General features: G+C 37.0%; 1 protein-coding gene across 1 annotated transcript in view; it reads left to right on the top strand.

The window, feature by feature from the left end:
* Window positions 1-14,125, top strand: part of AGBL4 (AGBL carboxypeptidase 4) — a 1,386,151-nt gene that overhangs the window by 1,078,465 nt on the left and 293,561 nt on the right. Inside the window, exon 6 of the mRNA XM_055341596.1 lies at window positions 336-375. Within this exon, the coding sequence (XP_055197571.1) occupies window positions 336-375 (40 nt within the window). The remainder of the gene's footprint in view (window positions 1-335; window positions 376-14,125) is intronic.

Consider the following 14,125-nt stretch of genomic DNA (forward strand, 5'->3'; position numbering starts at 1 on the left):
CCAGGATATGAGACACTTAACCAGCACAGCCAGTGTGAGCAAAGGCCACGGGTACAGAGGAATGAGCCCATGGCCTTTCCCTTAGTAAAGGTTTGACTGGAAGACCTCTAAGACCTCTCACTTCTGACCATCTCGGGTTGAACAAAAAGGCCATCCATTCCCTTTGTCTCTGGGTGCAGTGCCTCCATGCAGAATTGTGAGTGAGCACCATATTCTCCACCTTATACCCTGCTCTGTGTGTCGGAACATCTCTTTTGCATTTCCCCCCTTGAGCTGCTAAGCACAGTTTGGCTCTGGCTCAATTCAGTGATCTCACACTATGTTTTCTTTTGCAGCAACAGCGGCAGCTTGACCTCCTGACAATAACCAGCCCCGGTGAGTAGGTGCGGCCGTGCTGCTTTGGCTTTTTCCCTTGTTTCCCAGAGTGATGCCTGGTGGCCTTACCAAATGCAATTCCTGCCCTCCTCCTTTGAGTCCCTGGATGAACCAACTCTTGGTGCCATGAATAACCCTTCTCCCTCCATCCTCTGCCCCACGGGCAGTTGTTTTGTTCCCTCGCTCCCAGCTCTGTGCTACGTCCTCTTGACTCTGCAGATGACAGGGATGATACTGTGGTGTTGCTGCATATTCCAGGGGCAAGTTCTCCCCAGATCACTCAGTGAACTCAATTGTCAAAGAAGTGTCCTGGTCTCATGTGAAATAAGTTTTGAAATAATGGGGAACAGGGAAACTGCCTGGCAGGGGGCATGGGATGGAGGAAGGATGGCTCATGAGGAGGGAGTTGTCTGGGAAAGTGACCAGGTTTGGCCTTTTGTGCTGAGGGTCAGAACATCTCTTGTCTCACACTTGAGGGGAAGGTCAAGTTCCCCAACAAAGCTGTGGCCATGCGATTAAAAGGTCCTTTCTTCCTCCTAAGCCTGGCATCTAGCCTCTAAGCCTGGTTGAGTAGTTTAGTGTTGCCAGAGAGGTATTTTATTTTGGTTTGAGAACTTGAGGCAAAACCAGCCAACAAGAGATGCTATTTTGTCTTGGGAGCCAAGAGAGATGATGCTAGCAGGGAAGTGAGCATTCAAGAATGGGTGTGATGGGTCATCTTCGTCCATTCAAAATATTTAACAGCCCTGGTGACGCCCTGCTGTGCTAGGCATTAGCACTTTGGTTCCTGGACTATGGGAAGATGGCATCCTGGGAGAGGGGCAAGTGTGACAGTGTGGTCACATGGAATGGTCGGGGGCTCTAGGAGTGGCTAATTACTGATAAAATATGGAGGCCATTTCAATATTTTGGCATCCAGTATGGCTTGTACCACGTTATCTCTGCCTTTTACCAAGCTTGCCATGCTGTATCTGGGTGTCAGGTGGCTCACTTACAAAGAGGTTGAGAAATTGCCCTCTGCAGGCACTTTCTTAGCACAAACACTAGTTATCTGGTCTCAGTCACTGAGGTATGAAACAGTGACTACAAATGTAAGTTGGATCTACCCAGTTCAGTGACCTTACTGTGTTTCCACCTGATAGAGCTTGGTGAACTTGAGACTTTAGGAGAACAGAGATGAAGTGGTTTGAAAAATGTTTAATCGGTTCTATAGATGAGCTATGTTTAATATATGTGTGAGTAACATATGTAGAAATTCTAGGTCATGGGCTAACATAACTAGAATGGCCCACTGGTGTGACCTACCAGTCCCTCCCCACTAAGGTGTTGGTGAAGGACTTTCTTCGTCCTGTCCTGTTTGGTTTCTGCCCTCTATAATGGTGTACTCCACATACACTACCTAGATTGCCTGCTTCCACATTCCAGTCTCGTTTGATCACATCCTGATATGATGCTGGTGTATGAATTGGAGGGAGTTCTCCATATGTCTTCGGACCCTGTTGGCTGTTCTTTTGTACTAGCTCTTTCTGTTCCTAATTGCTGCTGCACAAATTCAAGCAGAGTAATTGTGACTCTGAGTGTACTCCTTTTGGAGAGCTGTGGAACCGTAAAATGCTAAGCGCTGCCAGAGTTTGGAATGGTTTGTAATTTTACCTACTTTTAGATATGAAAAAAAATATATCTCTTGGGTCAAAGCTTCTCAGAAGGTGTGTTGTGGCGCACTGGTATACTGCAAGTTGGCTGCCTTTGTGTGATATTGTGAGATGCGCTCTTGTGTACTATTGATCCACTTATCTCTCAGGGACCCAGGTAGGACCTGGGCAGCTGGAGCCCCCAAGGTGATAGCCTCACTCCAGTGTGCCAAACAGATATCCATTTGTGCCATGATATGGAAAGGTGAGGAAGCACCATTAGACCGTGTATTATCCAGATAACTCTATTCCATGTCAAAACCACATTCCTTTATTGTTATTGACTGCTGCTCACTTTTAAAGTCCTCCCTATTCCCTGTCTTCAGAAGTTGCAGTAGCTGTCAGGGGGCTCACACCCTCTCTGGGACTGCCGGTGGGAGGTCCTAGCTTGTCTGTGCTCCTCACCAGACCACCCTCAACATAGAGCTGCAGTCTGATGTTGCCACTCCTCATAGACTAAGAGCTTTCAGAAACATTCATTGGGAATTTGGAAGCCTTAATAATCTGTATTATCTTCTTTTCTTATTTTGTTTGTGGGGAATAATTTGGAATATACAGAAAAGAGAAGAAGTAATATGTACAGCCTTTTATTGCCTCCTCCCCACCAAACACCTTGGCTTTATCATACCAACACTGAGCCGTCTATGCCAGAGAGCCCCTATTTAAATTTATATAGTTGAGACTTTTCTATACTCTCACCTGATTGCAACTTTCTCCCTTCACCCTATAAATAACCACTATAATAAATGAGTTTTTTCAATACCTCCATATACAAAAATAAAACAGGTATAACTGGTATTCTTTTACAAATTCCTCTAAGTGATGTCAAACTGTAAATGGCATTCCATGACTTTTCTCCTACTCATTATCATATTGTAGAGATTGATTCAGGTAGATATATGTACCTCGAGTTCATTCATTTTAACTGCTATATAGTATTCCACATACGATTATATCACAATTCATCCATCTTATTGATCTTAATTTACACTATTTCTGGTTTTTTTTGTAATTGTAAGAAATGCTAATAGGAGCATTTTTGTGCATGTATCCTTATATAAAAGTGTGAGAATTTCTCTAGGACATATAGTTAGGAGATGAATTATTGATTATGTGCATCCTCAAATTTACTACATAATGGCCGATTGTTTTCTAAGGTAGTTGAGCAAATATATACTTCTAGCGGCAAAGTATAAGGGTTTCTGCTTCTTTGAATGCTCAGTACTTAAAATTCTCAGACTTACAAAATTTTACCTATCATTATGATAAACATGAAGTGATATCCCATTATTTTTATAATATTTGTTTCCCTGGCTACCAATAAGGTTGAGTATCTTTTCATATGTTTATTGACCACTTTGCTTTCTTCTTTGGGGAACTGACTTTTTGTATCCTTTTTCCATTTTCCATTGGGTTGTCATTTCTTTTTATTGATTTATAGTTCTTTATTATTCTGAATATCAATACTTTGTCATTTATATGCATTGAAAATATCTTCTTTCAGACTATGTCTTGTGTGTGTGTGTGTTTAAAATTAATAATGTACTTTTACATGGAAGATTAAGAAACTTTAATGGGGTTAAATTAATCAATCTCTTGCTTTACGAGCTTTGCTCTTATGACTTATTTAAGAAATCTTTCTCTACCTGGATATCATTTTCTTCTGTATTTACTGCTAAGAATTGTCAAGTTTTGTGTCATACTTGGGTCTTTATCTCATTTAGCACTGATCTTTGTGCATAATATGACTTAAGGATTTAATTTTTTGTTTACATATGAATAACCCATTGTCTCAGCACCATACAACTAGTACATCCTTTCTCCCACTTATTGGCAATTACATGTCTGTCATACAGCAATTTTCCTATATACGGAATCTGTTTCTGATCTCTCTGTATTATTCTATTGGTCTGTCATACTTATTCTGCATTAACTCCATGCTGTCTTTATAATAAATCTTAATTTTAGTATTATCTTTATAATTACTAAGGAGACATCCTTTTCCCTTTCCCTTTTGTGGTAATCATTTGGAAACACTGTTACTTGTTTTTTTTAAAAAATAAAATCTAATAATCCGTGTATTGTAACAGGTGAATTTATAATCTATTGTATTTATGATAATAAATATAAATATATTTGGATGAATACCTACCACCATATTTGTGCTGTCTACCATTCATTTCCTTTTTTCCCCCCTTGTCCTACCTTTTTGGTATTATGTTTTATATATTACCTGCTTTCTCCCTGCCCCATCTACAGATTTGGACGCTGTTTATTTTGTTTCTAACCTAAACTGGTTACCCTTTGAATATACATTTGATGATGTATTTTCATACAAAATCTACAGCCTTTGACAAAATTAGCCTTTGTAATATGCAGAATAAAAGATGGACTACTGAAGTACCTGGCTGGCTCAGTCAGTAGAGCATGTGACTCGTGGTGTCGGGGTTCTGAGTTGGAGACCCATGTTGGGGGGAGAGATTACTCAAATAAATAAACTGAAAGAAAATGATACATTATTGTTGAATGGTGCTGAGACAATGGGTTACCCATATGGAAACATATTTTAACCCTTATTGAAATCTGCCCTGCCACCACCTAGTTATTTTTTTTCACCTAGTTATTATTTAAAGTTAAACTTAGAAGTTAAACTTTTGCAAAAAAGAAAAACAATATTTAGTAATAGCAATGAGCTAGTTTACTTCTCCTATGCAGCTTATGGAGTTCTGTGTTCCCCTGCTTTTATCCCGAGATTTCCTGTGTGACCTTATTAAAGTAAATCCTTTAATAGCTGTTCCGTGAGAGTCCATAGGCAATCCTCTTAATCTCTATATGTCCCTATTTTGACTTCTCTTTGGAATAATAGTTTGGCTAGGTATAAATTTTACTTTGAGAAAGACTTTCCTTTGTACCATGAAGATTTTTAAAATTTTTTCCGACATACATAGTTGCTGATGAGAAGTCTTCCATTATTTTTTTTTATGATTTATCTTTTTTTGATAGGATACAAGATTGCTTTTTAATCTTAATGTTCTGGTTTTTTTCACTTTGATATATATATGTGTAAATTTATTTCTATTTACCCTGTTTGGTACTCTGAGTATACTTCTACCTGAAAATCTATGCCTTTCTTTAATTCTGAGAAGTCATTGTCAAACTTTCTCCTCAAATACTGCTTTTCCCTTATTCTTCAGACTCTCTTCTTCAAGAATTTCCATTAGATGACTGTTGGATTCTCTCAAGTGGCCTTCCATGGCTGTTAACTGATTTTTCATAATTTTTTATCATTTTTTTTCTTATTGCACTGATTCTGAGATCCCTACAAGTAACTTGCATTTATAAATTCATTTTTTGACCATGTCTAGTCTAGACTTCTTTCCCTGTCTTTTTCAATATTTCAATGACTACATATTTTTAATTTCCAAGATTTCTAATTTTGTTCATATCCACCTGTTCTTGTTTTATTTCTGCCTATTCTGTTTCATAATTTCTTATTCTGTTTTAATGCCTTCATTTGTTTCTCTGAACATCCTCAATATGCTTATTTTAAAATCTCTGCCTGTTCTATAAAATAAGTTTCATCTGGAGAGAATTCAAGTTATAATTGTTAATTTTGTTTAGTATCATTTTTAGCATTTGATTTCTTCATGCATTTTGAAATTTTAATTTGTAGGATCACTTTGAGGAGGAAGTTTTTTGGTTTTCTCTGTCTTCATCACCGAGCCCCTGCCCTGCAAACCCCTACTGTGCTCACATCTCCCTGTGTGGTGTTTTTTCTTGTTAACTTTACCCACATCTCAGTATTGGACCTGGTAAATAATGGGGATATATTGCATGAAGTGACAAAAAGTCATCAGAAGAGGCCGCATTGCTTCTGTTTTCTGTGTCTCTATTCCTCACCTCTCTAGGCCTACAATGCACAGGGCTATCTGCCAGAAACTGTGCAGCAGCCTTCTTTTTTTTTTTCCTATGCTCATTTCAGGATATGAGAGCCCCACCCTAGGACTCTAAGCAGAAGATCTTATTTCTGATCCTCATCTCCCAGAGTACTTTCAGTCTCTGTTATCCCATAGGAGGCAAACTTTAGCTGTTACTTCCTGCTTCTATGTTCAGATCTCAGCAAACAAGTAGGCTTGAGACAACTTACCTTTCACATTTCTGTACATTTCAGCTTTGGGGGAATATATCTCTTACAACAGAGCCCATATATTTTTTTTCATTTCTTTTTTTCATATGTTATCCAATATTACTATTTGATGGAAATGAATAGACTTATTGAAGCATTAACGTATTTAGCCATTTTTTAAAAGATTTTATTTATTTATTTGTTAATGAGAGACACAGAGAGATAGACAGAGACACAGGCAGAGGAAGAAGCAGGCTCCCTGCGGGGAGCCCCATGTGACACTAGGTCCCAGGACCCCAGGATCACAACCTGGGCTTGAAGGCAGACACTCTACCACTGAGCCATCCAGCCGTCCCTTCTTTAGCCATTTTACCCAAAATCTAACTATAGTTTATTCCTTGCTTTTTGGAAAGTTTATTCTACAGCCTTTTCAATAAAAGGGAGACAGTATGAAGAATTATTTTTCTCCTATTCAAGTAAAACCCCTAACTACCAGACTGAGAACAGAGGCTTTTTTGCACATGTATATACAAATACATATATAATTTAAAAGATAAAATCCAAAAGATACTGTGTAAATTGTTTTATTTGAATGTAGTATGAACATTTCTCAATGTTATTAAGTATTCCTAAGAAGGAATTTCTTATAGTTGAGAGCATTCTATTATAATTCTACTGTTGTATATCCAATTATACCCAATTATTTAATTATAAATAACAACACAGTGAACATTCTTGTATGCATCTTTTATTATTTCTGTAGGAAAAATATCTAGAATGAGAATTACTGAGGAAAGGTGTACATAGTTTACTAGTCATGACAGGCTACATTACACTGAAGTAACAGTAACATCAAAATTACAGAAGCTTAAAAAACAAAAGCTTATTTCTCAGTTTTAGTATATGTCCCTCATGGATTGGAGTCAGCTCTGCTTTACATCATCTTTAGTGCCCAGACCCAAGCATTCTCTGTTTGGAACATAGCTGGGTATCTTAATTTGGGTTCCCTAAAAAGAAAACCTTGACATAAAGATTTCAGTGCAAGACATTTAATTAGGAGATAATCCCAGAGACCTTGGTAGGAAAGGAAGAAGTAATACTGGAAAAAAAGAAGAAAGCCCAGAAAGATTCATTATCAAGCAAGGTACCCCTAAAGGCAACTGGAACATCATCAAACTGGGGAACCCTGGAAGTCAGTGTGAAAAATGAGCCTCAGAGTTATCCCTCCAAGACACAAAGATGTGAAAGTGAGAATGGGTGTGTCAATTCCCTGACACTTCCAGTCTGCTCAAAGTATGGATGTAGCATGTTCCAGTGGCCAAAGAAAGCTCTCAGGATAGAGTTGCAGGTGTTGGCAATTGGAAATTATTCAACACGTGCACACAGAAGTGCCAGAAGAATATGTGAGGTTGCAGCACCTGCCGTATGGGTCATCATGGCAGACGGAAAGGGAGGGATGGTGAGCCATGTACTTACTCTTAAAAAATTTTGGAGGGGGTCACTTCTGCCCACATTTCCTTGGCCAAAGCAAGTCATATGACCACTCCCGAATTCAACAGAGTGGAGATGTAGACTCTTCTCACAGGGAAGGGAATGGCAGGGTGGAGAACTAGAATATCTGCTAATGATTCTTTAATCATACCTCCAGAAAGATTTTCATATTCCCACCATCAGGTTAAAAGTGCTGGTCATAGCTTTAAAAAAATGGTATTTTTGAGCTATAATTCACATGCCATCAAATCCATCCTTTAAATGCATCATTTAGTGGCTTTCAGTATATTCACAGAGTTGTGCAACCATCATCACTAATTCAAGAGCATTATCACTACCCCCAAAAGAAACTCTGTTAACTGTCACTCCTTATTTCTGCCTTCCCCCATGCCCTGGAAACCACAAATCTACTCTCTGTCTTTATAGACTTGCCTATTCTGGACAGTTCATATAAATGGAATCATACAATCTATGGCCTTTCTTGACTGGATTTTTCCACATAGCATAATACTTTTAGGTTCGTCCATATTGTAACATGTGTCAATACTTCATTCCTTTTTATTGCTGAATAATATTTAATTGTATGAATATACCACAATTTGTTTATCTATGCATCTATTGATGCATATTCCATTTGTTTCCATTTTTTTGTCTATTCCAAAAAATGCTGCTATGGGCATTTGTGTATAAGTCTTTATGTGGATACATGTTTTTAGTCCTCTTAGGGATAACATTGTTGGGTCATATGGTAAATGTTAGGATATACATTTTTAGGAACTACCAAACTGTTTCCCAATATAACTGTATCATTTTCCGTTCTTATCATCAGTGTAGTACACATCCAATTTCTCCACAGCCTCTCTGACACTTGTTTTTATCTGTCTCTTGATTATAGTCATCCTAGTGGGTGTGAAGTGGTATCTCGTCATAGTTTTGATTTGCATGTCCCTAATGACTAATGATGTTGAGCATATTTTTATGTGTTTTTTGGCCATTTTTATATCTTCTTTGGAGAAATCTTTAGTCAAATTATTTTTCCTCACTCATTTTTAATTAAGTTATATTTCTCTTTTTATTGTTGAATTGTTAGAGTTTTAAAATATATATTCTCAATACAAGGTCTTTTAACAGGAAGATGATTTGCAAATATTTTTTCCTGTTCCACAGGTTATCTTTTCACCTACTTGATGTTCTTTGGAGAAAAAAAAAACTTTTTAATTGTGATGAAGTTCAACTTGCTAATATTTTTTCCTTTTGTTACTTATACTTTGGTGTATCTTGGAAAACAATGCCTAACCCAAGGTCACAAAGATGTACTCTTGTGAGTTAATTTTTTTATATGATGCGAGGAAGGAGTCCAGCTTACCCCTTTTGAATGTGTTCAGTTTTCCCAGTACCATTTGTTGAAAAGACTGTTTTTTCCCCTGTTGAATTATCTTGGTGCTCTTATCAGATTGTCATAGCTTTTTGATGCTATAGACTAAAGGACAGCGTTTAGGAAGTATCTGAATAGTGGCGCTCAGCACCAGAGCTGTGTTAAGTACTTTACATATATTTTTCACATAATTTTCCTCACTATTCCGTAAGACCAGTATCACCTTTTCTGTTTCACAGATGATAAATGAAGGTGCTGCATAATTATGTGAATTACCCACTTGAACACAGTTAACAAGTGATGGAGCAGGATTCAAAACCAGATCTGTCTGATTCTAAATCCTTTGCCTTTTCTGCTACTGCTACATATAAATATCCCTTCAGTTGTGATATTGGCCCATGGACTCTTCTTTCCCAGACAGGATTTAGGTTGACCCACTTCACTGGGGATAAGGAAAGTCTGGAATGTCCAGGATGTCACAGTCATTGGGGCTTTCCCACTAACTAGACCGTGTCCTGAAAAGACAACTGATTTCCAAGATACCACAGAAATAGACAGGAAAAAAAAAATCACCACTAGATTTGTTTCTGATTGCAAATATCCTGGGTTTGGTTTGAGTTTGGGGGAATTTGGAGGGGGGGTTATTTTTGGTTTTCTGGTTTGTTTTTTTTTATCCCCTTTAACCTTGTTAAAGCAATACTTAGGTTAAATGGTGATAGACTGCGGATGCTGACCATTACACGACAACTTTGAACTTGGTCTCCAGTTAGAGTCCCACGTGATGTAAACCTTAAACCTAGTGCCTCTGGAAACTAAGGACTAGGAGAGGCCAAACTAGCCATTGTTATGTGCCTCTGGCCATTTTTTGAGCCAACAGGAGGCCTGTGGAACCAGTCCAGAGTGGCCAGGACCAGGAGTGAAGCCAAGCCAGATGACTCCTGGCCTCTCTGCCAGAAGGTTAGCAACACAGTGGATATGCATAGAGCGGATGGTTCCAAAAATGCATGCACATCATTAAAACAACTTTAAAGAGATTTTTAAAGAAGAAAAATAAATTACTCCTAGTCCTACAGCCTTAGCACAATACAAAACCTAATTCTATTTATACATTTTCCCTTTCAGTTCTTGTCTATATGCAGAAACATATTTACATAATTGCAATCACAGTACGTTTTTATATACATCTTTTTTCACTTAACATTATTTCATAAACAATCTTCATGTTGCTATGTAGTTTACATACTTACCATCTTTTTATAATAAGTTTCTCTATTAAAAAATTGCACATGCCCATGGTGCAAATTTTGAAAAACACAGAGAAGTTATAAAGATGAAAATATCAGCTATCTCCCAGAGGCAATCACTGTTTAATATTTTAACACATTTACTTCTTTGCCTTTTTTCTATGCATGTATAATTTTGTTTTACATAGTTGAGATCATGTAGAATATAAAATTTTATCCTGATTTTGCACTTAATATTACAAGAAAAATATTTCCCCATGCCAATAATGTTGTATATTTAACTTAAATTCTAGTTTCTCGATGTCATGAATAATTTATAAACCTTTGTGTATATATTTTTCCCTACATTTTAGGTTATTGTCTTAAGATAGATTACTAAAGGATTGAATTACTACATCCATGAGCATTTTATGAGCATTTTAAAGGCATACTTATTTTTAAAAGCTCTAGTATCTTCCATCTTTTATATATAGTCTGGTTTATAAAAATCCACATTCTATTGTGCATTCGTGTTATTTCCAGATGTTTTCTCTTATAAATAACTCTACCATAAAACTATTTGTAAAAAAGCTTTTTACTTCTTTTATATAAGTTTTTTATCTGGACATTGTAGAAGTAGAATTTATGGGCCAGAGAGCACTAATATGTTTAAGGAATTATCGTGCCTTGTTACCAGTTCATTTTCCAGAAAGTTTATATCAATTAACATTCCCAGCTCCATTCCCCAACCTCCAGCTCTCATGTCAACAAGGGAAAACAATAGCATTGGGTGTCACTCAGAAGATTTATTAAGTAAAATAATTTTAGTAACATATAAAGAAATATATAAAGGCCAAGAGAAACATGTTTTGTTTATTCTCATGATCCCTAAGAGACAAATTGAACGGTATGTTCCTAGGACCTTTGTCCTGGGAAATCTATTACAGATGCCATACCCTAGGACTCATGTGAGAAGGTTGATGAGAATGGATCAAGGATCCGGGTTTGGGACATCGGGATGGGTGGGCTGAGCTCTGGTGAGGGGAATTGGAGGTGGGGAACTCAAAGGCACCACAGCTGATCAGTATAAGGGAAGTCAGATCAGGAAGGAGCTGGTGAGACCTTGGCCATCATACTGGATGCAGGAGTTAGGCCTACACAAACTGTATCAAGAAATGAATGGTAAAATAAAGGTACAGGAACTAAATAAGTACAAGTCTTTAATCACAGACTAAATTAATTTAAATGAAAGATAGGCAATTAATTGGTTCATGTGACTAGATAATCCAGAAATAAGTTGGCCTTTCTGTGCATCTTGATATAGGGCACATAGAACCCAGTCTGTTTTCATCCTTCTCTTAACTCCACTTGCTTGGTGTTGACTCCTTTCCCAGGCCACATGTGGTCTCAAGATGGCTATAGAAGCTGCAAATTTTACATTCTCCCAAATTCTAGTCTAATAGGAAAACTCAAGAGACTCTCACCCAGAAGTCCCAGCAGAATCTCTGTTGCTTCTCATTTTGTGATTATGTCGTTGTGAACTGAATTTGAAGAAGTACCTGTGTGGAAGGAAATCCACTGTGCTGATCGGCTGAGAGTTGAGTTATAAACATCATCCATGAAATTGGGAGATAAACTGGGCCCTGGTTTTAATGGCCCAAGATCACATGAATTTTTGCAATGACTATCTCTGTGGCTATATTAAACCAAGTATATTAATTATGAGGTCTGAGAGCAGAGCAAGCTTTGATCTGTCCTGCAGCAGACTTCTATTGAAAGAACTAGCCCCAGCTGAGGCTCTAATGGCTAGAATCTCTGTGCTGGGAAGGACTCATTACCAGTTAAATAGTATGGACATTTTAAAAAAATTAATTCTCTCAAAATATGAACACAGGATATTTGTCCACTTATTTGTGTCTTTTACAATTTCTTTCATCATTATCTTAAAGGTTACAGTGTACAGATCTCTCACCTCCTTAGGTTAACTCATTCCTAAGTACTTTATTGGTTTTGGTCTTATTATAAATAGGATTGTTTTCTTTATTCCCCTTTAAAATAGTTTGCTGTTGGTGTACAGAAATGTGACTGATTTGTGTATGTCAATTTTGTATCCTGTGACTTAACTGAATTTGTTTTTTAATTCTAACCGTGTTTTGATGGAGCCTTTAGGATTTTCTGTATATAAGATCATGTTATCTGCAAACAGATACAATTTTATTTCTTCCTTTCCAGCTCATATCCCTTTTATGTGTTTATTTTTTATTATTATTAACTGCTCTGACTAGGACTTCCAGTACTATACTGAATTTGTGTGGTGAGGGTGGGTACCTTTGTCTTATTCCTGATATTAGAGAAAAAGCTATCAACCTTCCACTCTTGAATATGATGTTAGCTGTGGGTTTGTCTCATATGGCTTTACTATGTTGAAGTATATTCTTTTTTTTAAGGATTTATTTATTTATTTATTTATTTGAGAGAGAGAGAGAGGGAGCACATGGGAGAGGGAGGAAAGAATCAGACTCCCTGCTGAATGCACAGCCTGATATGGGGCTTAATCTCACAACCCTAAAATCATGACCTGAGCCACCAGGAGCCGCAAAGTATATTCTTTTTATACCCAATTTTTTAATAGTCTTTGTCATGTGAGAATGTTGAATTTTATTAAATGTTTTTTTCTGCATCTATTGAAAGATCATATGATTTTATCCTTCTTTCTATTAATGAGGTATGTTTTTTATTTGCATATGTTGAACCATCCTTGCATCCCAGAGATAAATCCCACTTGATCATGATGTATGATCCTTTTAATGTGCTGTTGAATTCCATTTGCTACTATTTCGCTGAGAATTTTTACATTTATATTCATTAGGGATATTGGCCTGTAGTTCTCTTTTCTTGTGGTCTCTTTCTCTGGCTTTGTTATCAGGTTAATGTTGGCCTCGTTAAATGAATTTGGGAATATTCCCTTCTCTTCAATATTTTGCAAGAGTTTGAGATGGATTGGCATTTATTCTTCTTTAAATGTTTGTAGAGACCAGTGAAACCATCTGGTCATGGCCTCTCGTCATTGGGAGGTTTTTGATTACTGCTTCAGTCTCCCTAGTCATTATTGGTCTGTTCAGATTTTTTTTGTTTCTTTCTGATTCATCCTTGGTAGATTGTATATTTCTAGGGATTTATCAATTTATTGTAGGTTATCCAATTTATTGGCATATAGTTGTTCATAGGTAGAGGTATCTTAATCTGGCAGAAATTAACACAAAAGCAGATTTGTGCTCTGTGTACTTTTTATTCATTTATTTTCCTATTTATTTATTGTACCTGTGTAGAACAGTAGAGTATAGGTGAAAGAGCAAGGGATTTTGTATTACATACATATATTATGTGTTCAAATCCTATCTCTTCCACTTAAAGTTGACCTTAGAAAACTCTATTAGCTTTTCTGTGCCTTACTTCCATTTCACCACCTATAAAAGAGCAGAATGATGATAATAATACTTATTAGAATTTTATAGAAGATTAGATATATTATAAAGTGGCTAGCATAGTAAAGTGTATTACCCATAATAGATTTTAAATACATAGTTGTTATTGTGATTGCATTGCTTTGTGACAAATTACCCAAATTTTAGCAGTTTTAAGCAACAGTAAATGTTTATTATCTCACAATTTGTGTGGGTCAGGAATCTACTAGCAGCTTAACTGAATTGTTTTGGCTCAGAGTCTCTCATAAGGTTGCAGTTAAGATGTCAGCCAAGGCTGTGGTTATCTGAAGACTGGAGAATCAAGATACCTCATTCACATGGATGAGTTGGTGCTGCCTTTTGACAGAAGGCCTCAGTTC

Source organism: Nyctereutes procyonoides, unplaced genomic scaffold, assembly GCF_905146905.1.
Source record: "Nyctereutes procyonoides isolate TBG_1078 unplaced genomic scaffold, NYPRO_anot_genome, whole genome shotgun sequence".
Taxonomy (NCBI): Eukaryota; Metazoa; Chordata; class Mammalia; order Carnivora; family Canidae; genus Nyctereutes; species Nyctereutes procyonoides.